The following is a 20,920-nucleotide window of genomic DNA, read 5'->3' on the forward strand; positions in this document are numbered from 1 at the left end:
GGGGGCGGGGCCCGGCTGCCCGCAGAGGGCACGGAGTGGAGCGCAAGAGCCGCTGCGCGCCAAGCTCTGGGTTCCCGACTCGCGCGGCAGGTGTCACGTGGCGGGCACAGGGCCGGACGCGGGTCGGCGGGTCTCGGACTCTGCTCGCGGCGGCAGCAGCGTGGTCGGCGGGTCTCGGGGTCGCTGGGCTGTGCGGGACCCTGTGCCGGTAGGTGGGCTGCTTCGGGTGCCAGGACCTCGGTGCTCTCGGGGCGCTTTGTGGTGTGCGCCTGGCAGCCGCGCTTCCCCCGCGGCTCTGAGAGGCCGGAAAAGGTGAGCGGAGGGAGGGCGGCGAGCCCGGATGCTCCGGCTTGGTCACGGGCCGGCCGGTGCGCAAGGGGATGAGGGTGGTCTTTGACTCAGACGCGAAGGCTGATTGCTGCTGGTAAGGTAGCTCTCCACTGAGCGCTTGTTTCGTAGAGCTTTTTTTTTTTTTTTTTTTTTTTTTTAAGATTTTATTGATTTATTCACGAGAGACACAGATCGAGAGCCAGAGAAAGAAGCAGGCCCCCTGCAAAGAGCTCGATGCGGGACTCGATCCTGTGACTCCAGGAGGATTCTGTGACTCCAGAAGGCAGAGCCACCCAGGCGTCCCTTGTAGAGCATTTTAAATTTAAGTACACCCCTTCACCCGAGAATCCCCTGAGCAAAGCTACAGGCGGAGCGCTGTCGCGTAGCCGATTTTACAGATGGGGAAGGTGAGGCTCGGAGAGAAGAGCCGACTTGGGCGCGACCCTGCAGATGGCAAAATGGCAGAGCCCGGAATCAAACGGAAGCTCCCCAAGCCTGCACTGTCAACCACTGCTTACAGGGTCGCGCTACTTTTGGAGTGTGAACAGAGCCCTGCGGGGGCGGAGCTGCGCCTGTTGTCTGCAGTCTGTCCTCTGTCGCCGCCCCCCCCCCCCCCCCCCGCCCTCCCGCCCTCCGCCCTCACTGTGCTGGGAGACAAACATTGCACTGTAGGGTTCTTGGCTCTACGCCCTGGCCTTCGAGGTCCTAGAAGTTAAGTGACCCTTGATCAGCTGGGGCCAGCACCAACATGTGTCTTTAATCAGGCAGTTGCTGGACTGGAAACACCAGTTCAGGTTCTTATGGAATCATTTTTTGAATTTCTTACCTGAGGGAACATGCACTGGAGGTGGGCAACCTGTGCTTTTATTTAGTGCAGTGTCGTGAGGATGTGGTTTGGAACTAAAGGTAAACTGGACTTCAGATTCTGACTCTTTGTTGTGGGACCTTAGATCACTTAGCTCCGTGAGCCTCGGGTTCCTCCTCTGTAAGCTAGATAATGAAAAATCTGTGTATGGGACAGACAGATGACATTCAATAGGGTGGTTCCCTCCGGAGACTTCTGGCTGGTTACGCTTGTGTGACAAAGTCCTGGGGAAGATTGGGGCCATGGGGAGGTTGATGACCTTGGCAAGTAAATTCAGGTCTGTTTCCCTGGGGGGTTGAGGTGAGGATCATGCCACACGTGAGTGACATGCCCCCCCCCCCACAGAAATATCCAGCATTAGAGGCACCTGGGTGGCTCAGTGGTTGAACTTCTTGTCTTTGGCTCAGGTCATTCCGGGGTCCTGGGATCGAGTCCTACATCAGGCTCCCCACAGGGAGCCTGCTTCTCCTGCCTATGTCTCTGCCTCTCTGTCTCTTATGAATAAATAAATACATTTTAAAAGAATATCCAGCATTATAATGATAATAATAGCTGCAGTGAACTGTATGCTCCCCCCGGGGTGCTCAGCCCAGGTTACTGAGTGGTAACAAAGATGGCCCAAAGGTCCCTCCATTTCTTTAATAACGGTACTAGATGATAGCTTTTGAGTACTTCCTCTGTGCCTGGCACTGTTCCAAGCACTCTGTGTATGTCCGGTAGCTCATTTGGCTCTCCCTGCCAGATCAGAACAGTCTTCGCTCCTGGGTTTTATATGAGGGGACTGAGAAACAGAGGTGTCAGTAGCTGAGCTGCACATTAGGAAGTAGAGAGGCTGGCTTTAGCACAGTTTCCTTGGGTGTGCTCTTCACTTTTGGGACATGAGAGAGTTGGAGGGGTCCAGCTTGGGAGATGTTCACCATCTGCTCTTTTACATACGGGACCCTGGTCTTCCCCTGTTGGGTTTCTCTAGTTGTTAGTTTCAGATTTCACAGGCAGACTGAGAGGTGACTCAAGACCAAGGTTTCTAGAACATAGTTTGAAACTTTGTAAAATACATCCTGTCAAGGTGAAGAATCTGTTCTCCATCCCTGCTCTCACCCTTGGTCCTTCAGTGTCATTTCTTGTGCCTCTGCTTTGTTCTCCAAGCTTCAGGCATGAAGCCTGATTTCTGACTCTTGACAAGTCAAATTTCTTCCTATTTTAGGGTCTTTGCACTAAGGGCAATAAGGTGAGGAGCACCTTAGGAGGATAAGGTTTCAGCCCAGGTACTTTCGATTGCCTGGTCTAAAGAAGCCCTCTACCCGTTTATTGTCCTCATAGCAATCACCACCACCTGACATTACCTTCTGGATTTCTTATTTACTTGTTTGCTCCTCGTAAAAGCAAGGCCTCTGTCTTTTTTGACGTATATATTCTAGTAAGTTCCTTGCTCAGTGCGTAGGACATAGGAGCTCCTCAATAAATACTTGTTGCAGGAGTGAATGAATTCACTGTAGGCTGATAATAGAAGTAGAGTATAGATCTCCTAAATATCAAAAGCTTGTTTTGAACTAAATGTAGAATTACTATATGATCCTGCAATTCCACTTGGGGTCTTCACCCAGAGGACTGAAAACAAGGTATTTGTTCATCTTTGTGGCAGCATCACTTACAGTAGCCAAAAGGTGGGAGCAACCCACGTGTCGGTAATGGGTGGATGGATAAACAAAATACTGCATGGTGTCTCCATACAGTGGAATACTACCCAGACTTGAAAGGGAGGGAGATTCTGACAAGTCCTGCAATGTGGATGAACTCTGAAAACCTTATAGTACATGAAAGAAGCCAGAAACAATAGGCAAGTGTGTGATTTTTATTTACAGGGGTACCTGAAATAGTCAAATTCATAGAAGGTAGAGTCTAGTTGTTAACTACCAGCCTGCCTGGAAGAAGGGAATGGAGGTGTTTAATGGGTACCCAGAATTGCAGTTTGGGGTGATGAGTAACTTCTGGAGATGGATGGTGGTAATGGTTGCACAATGGTATGTATGTATGTCATGCCCCGAATTGCACCTAAAGATGGTTAAAGTGGCAGAGAATGACAAAGACCATATTGGTTTCACTTATATGTGGAATTTAAGAAACAAATGAACAAGCAAAGAAAAAAAGAAAAAGTCCAGACTCCTAAATACAGAACAAACTGGTGGTTGCTAGAGGGAAGGAAGGGGAGGAATGGGTGAAATAGAAAAAAAAAATTTTTTTTAATAAAGATTATTTTTAATTTAAAAATGATTAAAATGAAAAAAAATGATTAAAATGGTAAATCTTATGTATATTTTATCACAGTTCAAAAAAAAATGAGGACAAAGTTCAAGGCATGTTATTTTTCAGCCAAATTCCAAACCTCAAGAAAAGATGTGAAGTAGGTCTTCCCTAAATATAATATTAGCTAAAAATGATCTTCCCTCTGCATCTTAAAAGGTACACAGTGTCAAGATCTCTTTCTTGTTTTATCAGCTACTTGGTTATCTGTAAATCTGTTCAAGTTGACACATAAATTAGCTGTTTACATTCAAGGTCTTTGTCTTTTTTTTTTTTTTAAGATTTACTTATGAGAGAGAGAGAGAGAGAGAGAGAGAGAGAGAAAGGCAGAGACACAGGAGGAGGGAGAAGCAGGCTAAATGCCGGGAGCCTGACGCGGGACTAGGATCACACCCCCAGGCCAAAGGCAGGCGCTTAAGGGCTGAGCCACCCAGGGATCCCCTGTCTTTGTCTTTCTAAGTGTAATTCAGATTGCCCTGGGATGTGAGAGATCTAATTGACTTAATAGAGACAATAGATCATATCTGTAGTAGGTCTAATTGACTTAATTCAAGCAAGACAAAGAATCTTGAACTCTGTTTAAAGAATTGAAACTTCTTCACAGTTAAAACAAAAAGCTTCATCTGGACTCAAGAAGGCTATGGGTTTGGGATGCCTGGGTGGCTCGTGGTTGAGCGTCTGCCTTCGGCTTAAGGTCATGATCCCGGGGTCCTGGGGTCGAGTCCCACATTGGGCTACCTGAATGGAGCCTGCTTCTCCCTCTGCCTGTGTCTCTGCCTCTCTCTCTGTGTCTCTCATGAATAAATAAATAGAATCTTTAAAAAAAAAAAAAAAAAGAAGGGTATGGGTTTAATAAGGGTGTGTGTGGATTTAGTACTCCATGTGGGGGGAGAAGACTTGACCCTGAGTGGTTATAGGACATAGGGTAGAAAACTCTTCTGCGTGGGTGGGTCGTGAGAGCAGCAGGCCCTAGCAGGGTCTCAGCCACCGTACAGCTCTCCCCTGGGGGGTCAGAGGTAACTGACTCAATTAGCATCTCGGGTAAGGAAAAAATTTGCAGCCAGGGTACAAAGTAGCAGGTGTTTTGCTGAAGGGAAGCCAGTGGGCGCAGAGAAGCAGGTGGGGACTTTGTTCCTTGTCCTGAGCAGGGTGCAACTGGGCACCTTTCCCAGAATGATTGTGGATCTGACCTGCCTTGGAGGAGGAGGGCTTGAAATGGACTGTAATTATGTGGCATTTGAGCACTATCTTCTCGATGTTGCTTGCCACCCTCAAATCCTTTTTGAGTAATCAGTATTTAAAAGAAGCTTTGCTCCTCGAGATTCTAGGACCTGAGCAACCTGTTTCAGCTCTTGTGTTTTTAGGGTTTTGTTTTTTGTTTTTTGTTTCTTTTGGTGGGTTTACCACCTGCCAGGGCATGCGTGTTGGCTGATGCAGAGAGCCTTGGGTTGTAACGGCCATTCTTGAGCACGGGGATCATTAACACAAAGAAGCCATGGGCACAGTGCCCAAACCATTTCCCGCCTCTCTCTCCCCCTGTAATGGCAACATGGTCTGGCCCGTCACCTCCGAGGCTGCCTGCCTGCCCTTGGCAAGGATAGTCCCACTGTTGCTGCAGAAGTCTACATTACACTGAAGTCAAACTGCTTGCAGACGTGGCTTATTACTAATCTTCTAGTGCTTGAGTTAAAATAATGGCTGCTTTGAAAGCCCCAGTTAGGAATTTCCTGGTTAAAGATTACCGACGGTTTCTTGCTAGCTCTACTGGAGGTTAAGGAGAATCACTGTGATATGGGATTACTGGGCTGTTTTACTTAGTGGGTACGTTGGTTTGGCAAACGAGAGTGCGTGTGAGCTTGCATAGGAAAAACGACCCATGTTGCTGTGTGTCCCCTTTCCTCGTATTGCTACCACACTCGTGATGCTTCTGACACCAGATAACGTGGGTTTTCTACATGTCAATTCTGTGACACTGGCTGGGGGTCCTATAGTTCAATTAGATTCTGGTACTACTTGAAGTTAGCGCAGACCCCCCCAGATTAAGGGCTCAGTCCCACAAGACTGCCTCCCATTTCGTACACCAACAGCAAGTAATAGGTCTCCAGGTTACCCACAACTTCTGTATGACTTGGGTGCAAATTGGAGGTTCCCATGACCCATCTCCTTGGACTCAATTGTTTGCTTATGAGCCCATAGAACTCAGAGAAACATTTGCTTATCTTTATCAGTTTGTTATATAGTGAAAGAGACCATAAAGGAAGGATACAGATAAACAGCCATAAAGAGATACTTAGGGTGAGGTGTGGGAGGGTCCTACGTGCAGCAGCTTCTGTCCCCCTAGAGTGGGGGTGCACCACCCTCTGGGTACGTGGATGTATTCACCAACATGGAAGCTCCCCAAGGCCCACTTGATCACTTACACTTGATCAATTATTAATTCGATTTCTAGCACCTCTCCCCTCTCTGGAGAATGGGGAGTCAGATGGAACATTCCAAGCTTCTGATCATGGCTTGGTCTTTGTGGTGACCAGCCAGGAGTCCACCCAGAGTGACCGAAGTAGAACAAAAGGCACTCTTCTCCCCTAGGAAGTCACAAGGGTTTTAGGAGCGGAGACCAATCTATATTTCTTATTATTTCACAGTACTCATTGGGAGATAGGCTCTCTCCTGTTTGGCTCTTTCTCCATCTAGCTGTCCTCTGGATTTATGTCGTCTACTAGGCCCCTGACCCAGCTGTCCACGGTGAGCCCTGACCATGCCAGCATCCCGTTCTTGTCCCACATGCCACTTTCCTCATTTTGTCTAGCTGCATTGAGTGTACCTGTTTGCTCGGGGCTGTGCTTCCCCATGAGGGGAGCCATCTGTGTGCACAGTCCCAGTGCTGTGGCTGCCCCGGGGAAGGCCCTCGATAAATAGCTGGCTAATGAGTGAACTGAAATGAAAGCTTAGTAAGTTAACGGAAAAGTACTAGAAAGCTGCCAACTATTGATTAGAGGTGGCTGGTTCCTGTCAATATTTAAACTTTCACACTATTGGATATGCCGCTGTCCAGACATTCTCGTTCTCTGCGGAAACCTGGGTTAAGAATCTTGCATTTTCCACTCAGCTGTATTTTAACAGGATGCTGTTTTCTGATTAAAAAAAGACAGACGTGCGAATCTGACCTGCAGTTTTTACAGGAGGGTTTCTATTTAAGCAAAAGCGTGTGCCTTAACTCGCAGCCATGAGGAAGTCTGCGGAGGCACTCAGAATGTGTGTTTGAGTTTCTTGAGGGCGGCTTCTGTGGCCAACATGCTGTGCAGCCCTGAGCTGAGATACTTTTTCTTTTCACTTTTGTTACGTGAAAAATGGGAAGAGTGACACGGAAGTTTGTTTGTTCAGCCATTTGGCAAATACGTATGGCTGTGTTGGGGTTCTGTGTGGGATTTGAAAAAAAAAAAAGTAACACTCAGTTCTTGCACTTAGTTTAGGTGGGGGCCTACCTGGAGCCAGGAAAGGTTTAGTTGGGAAGAGGGGTACCTGGCTCTCTCAGGACTGGGCCGCCCTCATGGGGAGGGCAGGTAGTTCTCTGTACTCATGGGATCACAAGCGGATGTCTACAGTTCTGAAAGGAACCAGAAGTTCCTTCCACACGGTGGTTTTACAATAGAAGGCCTTCGTGTTTACCCAGCAGCTCTAAGAAAAAGGCCATAAAACATGTCAGTCCTTCAGCAACCTGAGTGAACCAACAGGTTGCCATGAGCTTTAACTAACTAAATTTAATGCTGGGAGCATTTCCATTTTTAGGTAACTTTGAACTGGTGCAATGATGACTCAAGTCAACAGGACTCACAAGGACACTGACCTGTGGTCCTCGCATGATAAAATGTTGGCGCAGCCCCTGAAAGACAATGACACTGAGGTGAGACGCTGTGGGGAGGGTCTGCTCAGATATTGTAAAGCGGAGACTCTTGTTTAAATTTCCAAGTTTGGGGATGCTTGGGTGGCTCAGCGGTTTGGTGCCTGCCTTCGGCCTGGGGCGTGATCCTGGAGTCCTGGGATCCAGTCTCGCATCAGGCTCCCTGCATGGAGCCTGTTTCTCCCTCTGCCTATCTCTGCTTCTCTCTCTCTCTCTCTGTGTGTCTCTCATGAATAAATAAATAAAATATTTTTAAAAATAAATTAAAAAAGAAATAAATTGCCAGGTCTGGGGCAGCCCGGGTGGCTCAGCAGTTTAGCGCTGCCTTCAGCCCAGGGCCTGATCCTGGAGACCTGGGATCAAGTCCCATGTCAGGCTCCCTGCATAGAGCCTGCTTCTCCCTCTGTCTGTGTCTTTGCCTGTGTCTCTGCCTCTCGTGCCCCCTCCCCCGTGTCTCATGAATAAGTAAATAAAATCTTTTAAAAAATAAAAATAAAAATAAATAAAAATAAATTGCCAGGTCTGGGATGCCTGGGTGGCTCAGCGGTTGAGTGTCTGCCTTCGGCCCAGGGTGTGATCCTGGGGTCCCTGGATCGAGTCCCACGTCGGGCTCCCTGCATGGAGCCTGCTTCTCTCTCTGCCTGTGTCTCTGCCTCTCTCCCTCTCTTGTCTTTCATGAATAAATAAAATCTTTAAAAATAAATAAATAAATAGCCAGGTCTACTCCTAAATAAGTCTTACTCGGGACAGCCTTGTGCTTAGAGTGCCAGATTTAGGGGCGGTGCATGACGAAGAGGCCAAAAGCCCTCTGTGCAGGACGCCTGGGTGGCTCGGTTGGTTGAGTGTCCGACTCTTGGTTTCAGCTCAGGTCATGATCTCAGGGTTGTGAGATCGAGAACCATGTCAGGCTCCACACTGAGCACAAAGCCTGCTTTAGATTCTCTCTCCTTCTGTCCCTCTCCCTGCTTGCTCACACATTCTCTCTCTCTCTCTCTCTCAAATAAATAAAAATTTAAAAATCTTTAAAAGGCCTCTGTGGGAAAATATAGATATTCCTGAGTTTCTACAAGTGCAGAACACTGTCCTGGCTGCTCCAGAGGAAAGGGGTATAGGAGGGTCCACTGAGGTCTGACCCTTTCCTGCCAGTTCAGAGGAGTGTATCTAGATACCAAGAAGCATCTTTTATTTATAAGGTTTTATAATAACTTTATATACAAGAGATCATTCACTTACCATACAAATCACCACTGAAAGTGCGCATGTCGGTGGTTTTTAGCATGTTCACAATCATTTTATTTTTATTTTTTATTTTTTAGAGATTTTATTTATTCATATGAAAGAGAGAAAACATGAGTAGGGGGAGTGGCAGAGGGAAAGGGAGAAGCAGGCTCCTGGCTGAGCACAGAGCCTGATGTGGGACTCGATCCCAGGACCCTGAGATCACACCCTGAGCCAAAGGCAGACACTTCATCAACCGAGCGACCCAGGCACCCCACAATCAATTTTAGAACATTTTTATGCCCCCAAAGGGAAACCTCAAACCCATGAGCAGTCACCTCATGCTACCCCCAAACCTCAGCTGCTACCGGCCTACTTTCTAACTGTGTGGGTTTACCAAAGCAACTTTTATTTTAAGGACGAAGAGCAAGGAATAAAGTTCAGGGAGGGAGAAACTCAAAGAAACAGGGATGAAAATAACAAGGTGGCACAAAATTAAAAATTAGGTGGGATACTTATTTGAAAGGTCATTTTCTCTTTAATTATTTATTTTCCTTAATTCATTGTCTTCTAATTAATTCCTCCCTGAATGCTAAAATCTGAGGAAGATCTCTATTCTCTAAGTGCTACGGGAGTCTTCTCAGTTGGGTTATTTGGGCTATGGTCAGCTCTTACGGGCAAAATATGAATCTATCATAGTGTCTCTTCTCTTAGATAGGTTATGGCTTTGATCAGAGCAAAATGCTAAGCCAGACATTCACCATCCCTTTTCTTCTCATCAGGTTTACAACATCATCAAGAAGGAGAGTAACCGGCAGAGGGTCGGGTTGGAGCTGATCGCGTCAGAGAATTTCACCAGCCGGGCAGTTTTAGAGGCCCTCGGCTCTTGCTTAAATAACAAGTACTCTGAGGGGTACCCAGGCCAGAGGTATGTAAATGCCGTCAAAGGGCTGCTTCTGACATACTGATGGGAGCTACAGAGTCGGTATAGAGTCTATACCATGTGGGGATTTCTATTCTCTTCCCGTCCTGTCATAACTCATTTTCAATTCCCAGCGTGTGGCAGCACTGATGTCCTTGGAGCAGCTTTAGCAGTCCCTTTTGGGGCTTTCTAGAATAACAGGCTAGTCCCTAAGGAGTCTGGAGCTGCTGGGCCATTGTCGAACCTCTAGGAAAAGGTCAGTGCTCTGAATGATGCCATGGAAATTTGTTGCTCAGTGAGTAATCGAATTTGTATCAGTAGTGACCCAGAAGTGACAATTGAATCTGTCGTGGCTGCATTAGAAACATTGGATTTGGTCAGTTCCTTCACCCCGAGAACCACAAGAGGTTCTATTCATTTTTGTTTTTTATAGTCATTATCAAAGATGATGATTATAGAATTTGACATATGGTTTTTGCAGATTTGTATATTTGTGTCAAAAGGACACGGCAAAAAGAAGGGTCACCCTCGAGTAGAACTGCCTGCCATTCTGCACTGAAAAGCCCCTGAAGCTCTCCGGAGAAAGGTCGAGAATCAAGTTGAAGGCATAATCTTTGTCCTGCCTTAAATAACTACCTTCTCTCTGCGCCTTCAAGGCTTCATCTGGTGTTTTCACAACCAGTAGTTCATTTGATCCTCGAGGCCACCCTATGGGGCCAGGGGTGCTATTTCTACCTTTGACAGATGAGGAAGCCAAGACCCACTGAGATTCAGTGACGGCTCAGGTTTGCACACAGGTAGACATTTTCATACTGTGGTCTTGTGAAAAATTAACATCTGGTCTTTCTTGCTGGTTCCTGGCTCTGAGCTTCTAAAGCCTCTGAATTACCCGGTGGTAGCCGTGTCTTTCTTATTCTCAAGTGACCCTTTGTTGACCACACTTGAGTTTACACAAGGTGACTGTGGGTGGGGCCCCTAGATGCAGAAAGACCAGACAGGAGATTAGAGGGTCAGTGTTTTCAGCCCTCTCCCCGAGCCTCCAGGGCACACCAGGGCGCCAGAGGAGGCTAGACGCAGCAGGACTTGTACCAGTTGAGGTGCTGGGAGGGTGGTGTGCCCTCCCATATACCTTGCCGTATGCACCTCTTCCTTTGGCCGTTCTTGAGTTGAATCTTCTCTCACAGACCAGTAATCATACGTAAAGGACTTTCTTGAGTTTTGTGAATTGTTCTGGTGAAATGATGAGCGTGAGAGGAGGTTGTAGGGACCCCCAAATTCGTGGCCAAGCAGGACAGTGGCATGGGTAGCATGGGGGCCCAGGACTTGTGGCTGGTGTGCAAAGTGGGGGCAGCCTTGTGAAACTGAGTCCTTAACCTGTGGCGTCTGTGCTAACTCTGGGTAGTTTGTGTCAGAATCGAATGGAATTGTTGGGACATCCAGTTGGTATCCAAGAATTGGTGGTTGGTATTGGAAAAACTACCCACATACTCCAAATTCCAAGCTGTCTCAGGGGTTCCATCATTTCTAAGTTGATCTTGTAAAAGAAACTTTGATGGGTCCCAGGGTTTCGTCCCCACCCAGTGGACACAGGGACTGCTCTATCTGTAGAGAGGTGAAGCTGGTGGTGATATTTGCCCCTCCATGGTGGTAAGAGTTACACTGTATTTACTACTGTGGTTTGAGGGCATCAGTTAAGCACTGGTAGGCATTTCTCCTCTGAGAGTCTTGTCCTGATACACATGAAGAGGATCCACTTTCTTTTTTTTTTTTTTTTTTTTTTTTTTTTTTTTTTAAATTTTTATTTATTTATGATAGTCACAGAGAGAGAGAGAGAGAGAGGCAGAGACACAGGCGGAGGGAGAAGCAGGCTCCATGCACCGGGAGCCTGATGTGGGATTCGATCCCGGGTCTCCAGGATCACGCCCTGGGCCAAAGGCAGGCGCCAAACCGCTGCGCCACCCAGGGATCCCGAGGATCCACTTTCTTATAGGGGAAGTTCTTTTGAAGAACACGGCCTAGATCCTAGGTCCATATCGGGCTTCCAAATCCCTTGTCCCGAGATGAATCTCTAGTCACTGCTGGGGACAGCAGCAGGGGACCATGCTGAGTCCTCGCTGACTTTCATCAACCCAGAGCACTTACTTTTTGACATTTTAACATCTCTGAAAATGGAATGGATCTCACAGATGCCAAGCCACCATTTCATTGAAAACACTTTTGTCTTTCTTGGAGATCAGTGAGATGACAGTGGCCTTGTCACTGAGGGTAAAACGTAGTGCTGTGTTCTAGGCATCAGGCCGAGTGTGACTACAGTCACCTTCATGTATACTGCAGCCTGACTGCAAAGTCAGAACTCTCACCCCCTTTCCCGATGAGGAGTCAGACTTGAGCAGGTGAAGGAGGCTGCTCCAACTCCCATAGTAAAGAACAGAACCAGGTTTGCATGCTTCAGATCCACATCTGTGTGGCAAATGCTTGGCAGGTGGCTTGGCTCCTCTGTCTGAGGCAAGGCAGATAGGGGCACTGGGGCCCCATCATGACCCTGAATCACTGTCCTGTGTTTACTCCCCTGAAAAATGGCAAAATGGCAAATTGCTACGTCCCCTTGTAGCCCTGATGTTCCTGAAGCTCCATAATTGTTCCCCAGTCAGACTGCTCTCCTTCAAACCTGGGGAGACCACATACTTCTTTGGTGACAAAGCAGAGAATATGATGCTGGAAGGGACCTTCCAGATCACTCAGTGAAGCCCCTTTTGATTTCCAGACTTGTCCATTGCAGCATTATTCACAATAGCCAAGAGGTGAGAGCAACCCAAGCATCAGTGGGTGGATGAATGGATAAGAAGAATGTGCTCTATCCATATAATTGAACATCCTTCAGTCTTAAAAAAGAAAGAATTCCCATCACATGCTACATCGAAGATGAACCATGAGGACATTGTGACACCTGCAATAACCCAGTCTCAAAAATATGGGTGGTGTGTTGTGCTACAGTGAGCTGTCTAGAATTGTCAAGATCTTAGCGAAAAGGAGAATGATGGCTCCTAGCAGCTGTGGGGAGGGAGCGGGGAGCTGCTGCTCATAGGTGTAGAGTTTCAGTTCTGCAGGACAAGAAAGTTCTAGAGGTCTGTTGCACAAAATTGGGAATATACATTGCAGTGTGAAGTACTTAACACCACTAGACTATACTTGAAAAGATTAAGATGTCAATTCTATGTTACTTGGTCTTTACTAGGATGAAGAGTGTGTGTGTGTGTGTGTGTGTGTGTGTGTGTGTGTGTACTTTTTAAAGATTTATTTATTTTAAGAGAGAGAGCAAGTATGTGCACGTACAGGGGCTAGGGGTGGGGAGCAGAGGGAGAGAGAGAAGCAGACTCCCCATTGAGCAGGGAGCCTAATGTGGTGCTGGATCCCAGGACCCTGAGATCATGACCTGAGCCCAAATCAAGAGTCAGACACTTGACTGACTGAGCTACCCGGTGCCCCAAAAAGAATATATATACTTAAAAATTTTAAGATTTTCTCTGACCACAGGCACAGGTGTTAAAAACATCTACTGGGGATCCCTGGGTGGCTCAGTAGTCTGGCCCCTGCCTTCGGCCCAGGGCTTGATCCTGGAGACCCGGGATCAATTCCCACGCCAGGCTCCCTGCATGGAGCCTGCTTCTCCCTCTGCCTGTGTCTCTGCCTCTCTGCCTCTCTCCCTCTCTCTCTCTCTCTCTCTCTGTGTGTGTGTGTGTGTGTCTCTAATGAATAAATAAATAAAATCTTTAAAAAAATCTGAACTGAATTATTATGATTACTAATATACAGATATGACAAATATAAATTTTCACATGTAACTATTAAGTGAGTAAAAAAATTTTTTTAAAGATTTAAAGCCCTGAGCCACCAGGGCTGCCCAAATGAGTAAAATTTTATTAGAACTGTAAAAACAAAACGCAGAAGAACTTTCCACTTCTCCCTTCCCCTAGGAACCCCTTTGCACATTCTGTCTCTGGAACTCTGCCCTTGGAACCTCATATAAGGGAAATCACACAGCTGTAACTGGCTTACTTCGCTCAGCATAATGACTGTGTATCCTCAGAGTTCATGCACGCAGCCCACGTCAGACTTTTCCTTATAGATGAGGAGGTACTTCCTCGGACACACAGCCGACTTGGCACAAATGGAAGACGAGTGGCGTGAGGTTCAGGGTACTGGTTCTCACCGCTTCTCCGCTTTAATTCTTCCACCCCAGCCAGAAGCTTCTTTGGCCTCTGTAGGAAGCACAGAGGTTTGGAGCCAGAGGGGACCTAAGTCGGCTGTCTCCTGCAGGTATTATGGTGGGACCGAGTTCATCGATGAGCTGGAGATCCTTTGTCAGAAGCGAGCGCTGCAGGTCTATGGTCTGGATCCTGAGTGCTGGGGGGTCAACGTACAGCCCTACTCAGGTAGGTAACTGCCACATCCAGCCAGGTCTGGGCAGCCCCCTGCATTCTCTGAGAGGAGTCCCAAGAAGGACTTCCCATAAATGAGAGTGAAAAATAAGCTAAGCCTCTCCTGGGTCTGTGGGTCTCTTTCCATTGACCTTGGCTTGCCCCTGACTCACCCCTCCTTAACTCCTGTCCCTTGGTCTCGGGGTTTGCTGCAGGGGAACCTCCAGGGAAAGGGGCTGCACAGTGGTGCCAGGCTTGTTCTGTCCACTCTTGGTGGATGGCCTGGTGGCCAAGCTCTGGGGTCCTGCTTGGGGCCTCACAGGCAGAAGTCATCATACTTCCTCTGGTCTGGCGTTCCAGGCTCCCCTGCCAACTTTGCAGTGTACACTGCCCTGGTGGAGCCCCACGGGCGCATCATGGGCCTGGACCTGCCCGATGGGGGCCACCTGACACACGGGTTCATGACAGACAAGAAGAAAATCTCTGCTACGTCTATCTTCTTTGAATCTATGCCCTATAAGGTAAGAGTGGGTTTCTGTCCGTGGCTCTGCAGTCCTTTTCCTCAGAAAGTCTCCAGGTCTGCCCTTGTAGGAATAGGTGGTCCTGTTCCTAAGGTGCAAGAGGAAGTGTCCCTACCTTTTGCCATCTGTCACCTCCCTGGCCTGGGGACTCCTCAGGCATTCAGAGCACACCAGGGGCAGCTGAAGCCTAGGGAGACAGGTCAGGGAGGCAGCAGAGGAGGTGGTGGGGGCTGCTCCAGAGCCAAGGGGCAACACCAGCTGGGATGATGACTCTTGGCACCCAGGTCAGCTGCAGCCAGACCCCTGGGGATCAGGGACAGCCATGCTCGGAACTTCTGGGCCACCAGCTGCATCCCTAGCCCTGGCACCAGCAGCCCCACCATCAGCACACAGCCCACCAGGACAGCTGGCCCCTGCACCCCACCGCCCCTCACCGACCTATCAGCTAGCTGCAGCCTATATGAGCTGTGTGCCTGGCGTGGAGCCGGCACGTATTCCTGTGGGGCCCTTGTCATTATAAACAGTTTGGTGGAACAACGCACAGAAGACCCGTGGGCTCCCAGGGGGCATGGTAGCTGATGTGTAAAGGTGCTGCCGGTGCTGGGGACAAAGGCAGTAACCCTCACACTTGGCTATGGGGCAGTCCATGACCCTGGCAACCCTTTCTCACATCCAGAAACCATTTCTTCCTGGTGTTTTATATGCGGTGGGCCGTTCCAGGTTTGTTCACGTGTCCCACCACAAGCAGAGGTCACAGTGCATCATTGTGCTGGGCTGAGTGTCAGCCACGGGATTTTACTCTTTGGAGAAGGCCAAGCCAGTTTTCCCTCCTGGCATTCTGTGGTCTTTGCAGCCTCCCCTTGACTGTTCACCCGTTGTTAGCCTTCGGCTTGGTCCAGTGACCATGTGAGTGCTTCTGTGTGCCAGTTCACTTCTTGTTAGGGAAAGCCCAGGCATTTCTGGCCACTAGTATCTTCGTTGGCCAGTGCTGACCTCGGAGATGGATTTTGAAACGTGATCCTAGCGGGACAATGCTCTGTCTTTGCACATAGAACACAAAACCTGGTTTCTACAGTTTCTTTCACTATGGAAAGAACGGTGGTGGAGAGGAATCACAGACTTGTTTTCTGATCTTAGGTGAGGCCTCGGGCAGCCTTACTCTTTAACGCAATGTCCTCCATTACCCCAGAGTCATTTCTTTTTTTAAATTAATTAACTAATTAATTAAAGTAGGCTCCATGCCCAGCACAGAGCCCAATATGGGGCTTGAACTCAAAACCCTGAGATCAAGACCTGAGCTGAGATCAAGAGTCGGATGCTTAACCAACAGAGATACCCAGCCCCCTGCACCCTACTACAAGAATCTCTTCTGGGTGTTAGCAAGCTTGGGGCCGCATCCCAGTCTCCTTCAGCCGCCCTGCATCTCTGACACATATGCTGTGCAGGCTGCAGCCCCATGGGTGTAGGCTGGAGGCTCAGTGGTGGTAGGCCTGCAGGGATATGGAGTGGTGGGACCCTGGAGCTTGGCCAGCTTGGGCAGCAGGAAGCATAGCTCACCTGCCAGCAGGGTGCCTGTGAGCACCGGGCCTGGTGCAGAGAGGAGGACACAGACCTGACTGGCCTCCAGCAGCAGCTGCCTTGTTCCTCTTCTTTCCCAGCCTGCCTCCCTGCCCGGCCTCTCCCGGCCCCTGCCCTCTCCGTGGGGCTCTCTCACCCTCCAAGCAACTGCAGGCATGCAGAGCCAGGCATTTTATCCTCCTGGGAAACAGCAACTCGAACCTCCATCCCTCCCTCTCTCCCCTGTGTCCAACGAGTCCTCTCTCCAGAGGTCCCAAGTGACAGGGGAGGCCCCATTCCTGCCTCTCTACGCTCCTCTGGCCCCTCTGCGGTTTCTTACAAATACTCATGAATTTTCCCTGGAGCATCAGGCTTACTGTCGAATGTTTAGGTTTTTTTTTTTTAAAGAGAAAAAAACTTAAAAAAAAAAAAATCCTATAAGTTTAAAAGCCAAAATGTAGAAGAGTAGGAGGAGCAACACATTTGGGGGGGTGTATAATGTCTTTAAAAACTTTTTTGGAATTATGGCCATGTTTTTGCTGTGGTCCAGCTGTTGTTTTTTTTTTCTTTTTTTCTTTTTTTTTTTTAAGTTTTATTATTCATGAGAGACAGAGAGAGAGAGAGAGAGAGAGAGAGAGAGAGAGACAGGCAGAGGAAAGAGAAGCAGGCTCCATGCAGGGAGCCCGATGTGGGACTCGATCCTGGGACCCTGGGATCATGCCCTGGGCCAAAGGCTCAACCACTGAGCCACCCAGGTGTCCCTGTTGGTTTTTCTCAAGGTAACAGTTTCCCTGCCAAGTTCAGGTGACTGAGAAAGAACCAGTCCATTCCCTCTGAAACAGAACCACAGGTGGTCCTCTGCCTGCCTTTCCAGATGATGTTGGTTGCACATGAGCTTCTGTGACCATGTGGGATTGGAAGTGCTTCTTTTCATTCTGGAAGGGTAGCCACCACACCTGAGCGTTGCCCCAAGGAGGAAGGGGCTGTAGACCATGAGGCTCCTCCACTACTTCCTCCCCAGAGAGCTTCCATGCCTCACTCCACGAAAATCTTTTGCTTTGATTTTCACTTCCCCTTGGCACAGATGCTTTAACGCAGCTTTAATACGCTGAGTTTGCAAAGACATGCATTGCCCAAGAGGAAAACAAAATTGCTTTATGTTTCCCATGTAGATGGATCCACGGTCTACCTGGAATGATTTCTGTGGGGTGCAGTGGGGTGGGTGTCTATATAACACTGTTTTCCACTTGGACATCCAGCAGACCTGGTGCCACTTACTGGAAGACTATCCTTTCCCTGCAGCATTACCATTTAGCCATTGATCAGATGACCCTCTGTCACAAGGGGTCCTGTTTCTGGGTCTCTTCTGTTCTTTTCCTTCCACAAACATGTGCTGCTTAATCACTGTAACTTTTTGAATTTTTAAATTTCTCTCAGTAATGCTTTGTGTGTGGGCACCTGGGTGGCTCCTTGGTTAACCATCTGACTCTTGATTTCGGCTCAGGTCCTGATCTCAGGGACGTGAGATCGGGCCCCACAAGGGGCCCCACACTCAGCGAAGTTTTCTCTTCTCTTCTCTTCTCTTCTCTTCTCTTCTCTTCTCTTCTCTTCTCTTCTCTTCTCTTCTCTTCTCTTCTTTCTCTTCTCTTCTCTTCTCTTCTCTTCTCTTCTCTTCTCTTCTCTTCTCTTCTCTTCTCTTCTTTCTCTCCCCCCCACCCTACCCATCCCCCTACTTGCACACTGTCTCTAAAATAAGTAAGTCTTTTATTAGATATTTTATGGATTTTGAAACTAATGTAATATTAGTAGTATCGTTAAAATTTCATTTCCCTTGGGATGCCTGGGTGGCTTAGCGGTTGAGCGTCTGCCTTTGGCCCAGGGCGTGATCCTGGAGTCCCAGGATCGAGTCCTACATCGGGCTCCCTGCATGGTGCTTGCTTCTCCCTCTGCCTGTGTCTCTGCCTCTCTCTATCTATCAAGCATAAATAAATAAAATATTTTTTAAAAAATTTCATTTCCCATTTTTTGCTGCTTATATGCATGATGTAACTGGTTTTTGGCTTTTGACCCTGCATCCAGCGATCTTGCTAAACCTAGTTACTAATTCTAATAGTTTGCCCCTAGAGGCTTGTATTTTCCAGGGACACTGTCATAGTGTCTGTAATGTCAGCTTTTTACGTCTTCTGATCTTGTGTCTCTATTTCTTTTTCTTGCCTCTTTGTATTTGGACTAGAAGAGCTGAGGGCAGCATCTTGTCTCATTCCCAAAGGTAACAGCGTCTTAGCACCTGCATTGCAGGGGTGCATGTTTGTTGCTCCCATTTCATTCTGCAGTGGCTCTTGGGTTCCTTGTCCTCTGTGGTAGAGGCCCCAGGACAGGGGCTCACTTTTCCTCTGGGGACCCCTCAGGGCATCCTGCCTCCTTGAGCGATAACTTGGTTGTCCACACCACTTTTGTAGGCCAGATACACGGTACCCCATCTCACCCTCAAGTCGCACCCTTAGGACAGCTTTCCTGTGTTTGTGGTAGAGTGGAGCGAACAAGCTTTGGGCAGGTGGAGGAAGTCATCTTGGCCTTGGTAGCTGGCATGAGTTTGGGTGGGAAGGCAGGCACGGTGTGCTGGAAGATGCAGCCCGAACCTGCTGTCTCTGTGACATTCCACAGGTGAACCCAGAAACTGGCTACATCAACTACGATCAACTGGAGGAAAACGCACGCCTCTTCCACCCGAAGCTGATTATTGCAGGTGACGAGTCAGGGGTAAAGGAACTGTACCTGTCAGCAGCTCCCAGGCCTCTTACAAAATAATGATGTCTGGGGGACGCCTGGGTGGCTCAGCGGTTTGGTGCCTGCCTTTGGCCCAGGACGTGATCCAGGAGACCCGGGATTGAGACCCACATTGGGCTCCCTACGTGGAGCCTGTTTCTCCCTCTGCCTGTGTCTCTGCCTCTCTCTCTCTCTCTCATGCATAAATAAATAAAATCTTAAAAAAAAAAAGGTACCAATTAAAAAAAAAACAAACCCAAAATGATGATGTGGGGATGTTCTCTAGCTCACTGCTAGTCTCTGCCTCAAATAGCTGGGCCTCTTGGGTCTAAGTATATTATTTTCTTTCAGGACAAATATCTGTTTGCCCCCCACTTAGTACAAGGTGGAATAAGATCTGAGGCTGTTCTCAGAGAAGCATCTAGAAATGTTACCACTAACTGATTGATGGAGTTAATAATAGGGGCTGTCCCAACTGCCGTGAAGAGGCACCTGACGTGAAGAGGCAGTCTGAGTGGTTGCCTTTGGCACAAAGATGTTTTCTTTTTTTTTTTTTTTTTAAAGATTTATTTATTTATGATAGACACAGATAGAGGCAGAGTCACAGACAGAGGAAGAAGCAGGCTCCATGCCGGGAGCCCGACGCGGGACTCAATCCCGGGACTCCAGGATTGCGCCCTGGGCCAAAGGCAGGCGCCGAACTGCTGAGCCACCCAGGGATCCCCACAAAGATGTTTTCTAAGGGTCTTTTTCACTTCTGTTCTCAGAGATGCTGAGGGAGAAATTTCCAAGCTTTCAAAGCTGCCTATCCAGAGGCACCTTTGCAGGTTTGCACTTCCGGTGACTCTCAGCTGGCTGTGGGTATCTCTGACTCGACTGTGTCACCTTTGCCATCTCAGGAACAAGCTGCTACTCCCGAAACCTGGACTACGCCCGACTGAGGAAGATCGCGGATGACAACGGGGCATATCTCATGGCCGACATGGCGCACATCAGCGGGCTGGTGGCTGCGGGCGTGGTGCCCTCTCCCTTTGAGCACTGCCACGTGGTGTCCACCACCACCCACAAAACCCTGAGAGGCTGCCGAGCCGGCATAATCTTCTACAGGAGAGGTACACTCTGGGATGTGGGGTACTGGCCAGGTGCTGGCATTGGTCTCCTCTGGGGTTCATGTTCAGTTTGGGAAACTGGGAAAATTCCTTGAAGTGTCCCTGAAAGGGCTACTTAGGAGGGGGCAATGATAAGTCTGCAGAAGAGATCTGGAGGGAAGTCCGGAGCACAGCTCTAGCCTCATTCCTTGGTGTCCAGGTCCTGGGAGAGGAGGAAAGTATGGTGCTGTGGGCCAACCAGTCCTCCCCACAAGACACAGGTGTCAGAGCCAAAGGAAGGTGTGCGTGGCTGGCCAGGGGCCACCAGAGGCCTCACTGTGCAACCTTCCTCTGGTGAACTTACTGTGGTCCAGCATGCCTCTCGCAGAGAGGACGACTCACAGTGATCAAACCACAAGACATTGATGTATAAACCTTAGTTACCACTGTAGTCCTTTTAGTGAGGATTCTCTGTTGAACACCATATCTAAGCACTCCCTTTATTTTGGGATTCCCACACCTGAGGAAGCCAGATTTGTGATCAGATCATCCAGCCCATGGTGAGATTAGATGTCCACACACTTGCAGAGAAACCAGCCCTCGGTGGTGGGGTCTCTCTCCCCTGCAGTCTCCTTGCCTGGCCCCCTGGCCAGGGCTCGACACACCCACATGCCCACTAGCCTCCTCAGTGCACTGCTGTCTCTGAGGGTCTTCTTTAGTTGTATCGACGTTCTGAGACAGGCAGCCATTCCCAACTGCCTGGGAAATGTTGCTTCCCACCGAGTATGGCTAGCCCAGGCAGCTCCTGGTCTGCACTGTGTGATCCTGGGCTACTTGTACAGCCTCTCTGTGCCTCGTTTCCACACCTCCTGAGTGGGGATCGTAATAATAGCACCTGTCCCTTCAGACTAGTGTTGGGAGCAGTAATTAATGTATATAAAGTGCCTAGAGAAGTTCCTGGCTCACAAGAAGCTCTGTAGACACATTAGTAACTACAACTGATTATTAACTTTTTTTTTTTTTTGGAAAGGAATCC

The 20,920-nt window shown here is 48.6% G+C and overlaps 1 protein-coding gene across 4 annotated transcripts in view; it reads left to right on the plus strand.

The window, feature by feature from the left end:
* The window catches only part of SHMT1 (serine hydroxymethyltransferase 1), a 27,241-nt gene continuing 6,321 nt past the window's right edge, over window positions 1-20,920 (plus strand). Inside the window, exons 1-7 of one of the 4 annotated variants that reach the window (XM_026005612.2) lie at window positions 1-312; window positions 7,283-7,397; window positions 9,395-9,540; window positions 13,852-13,967; window positions 14,313-14,473; window positions 18,695-18,776; window positions 19,696-19,908. In XM_026005612.2, coding sequence (XP_025861397.1) covers window positions 7,302-7,397; window positions 9,395-9,540; window positions 13,852-13,967; window positions 14,313-14,473; window positions 18,695-18,776; window positions 19,696-19,908 — 814 coding nt within the window. In that variant the 5' untranslated portion in view covers window positions 1-312; window positions 7,283-7,301. Of the gene's footprint in view, window positions 313-1,055; window positions 1,237-7,282; window positions 7,398-9,394; window positions 9,541-9,668; window positions 9,791-13,774; window positions 13,968-14,312; window positions 14,474-18,694; window positions 18,777-19,695; window positions 19,909-20,920 lie in introns of those variants that run through there. The other 3 variants (XM_026005611.2, XM_026005613.2, XM_072730536.1) reach the window with 3 other exon arrangements.

This window comes from Vulpes vulpes, chromosome 12 (assembly GCF_048418805.1).
Source record: "Vulpes vulpes isolate BD-2025 chromosome 12, VulVul3, whole genome shotgun sequence".
NCBI lineage: Eukaryota > Metazoa > Chordata > Mammalia > Carnivora > Canidae > Vulpes > Vulpes vulpes.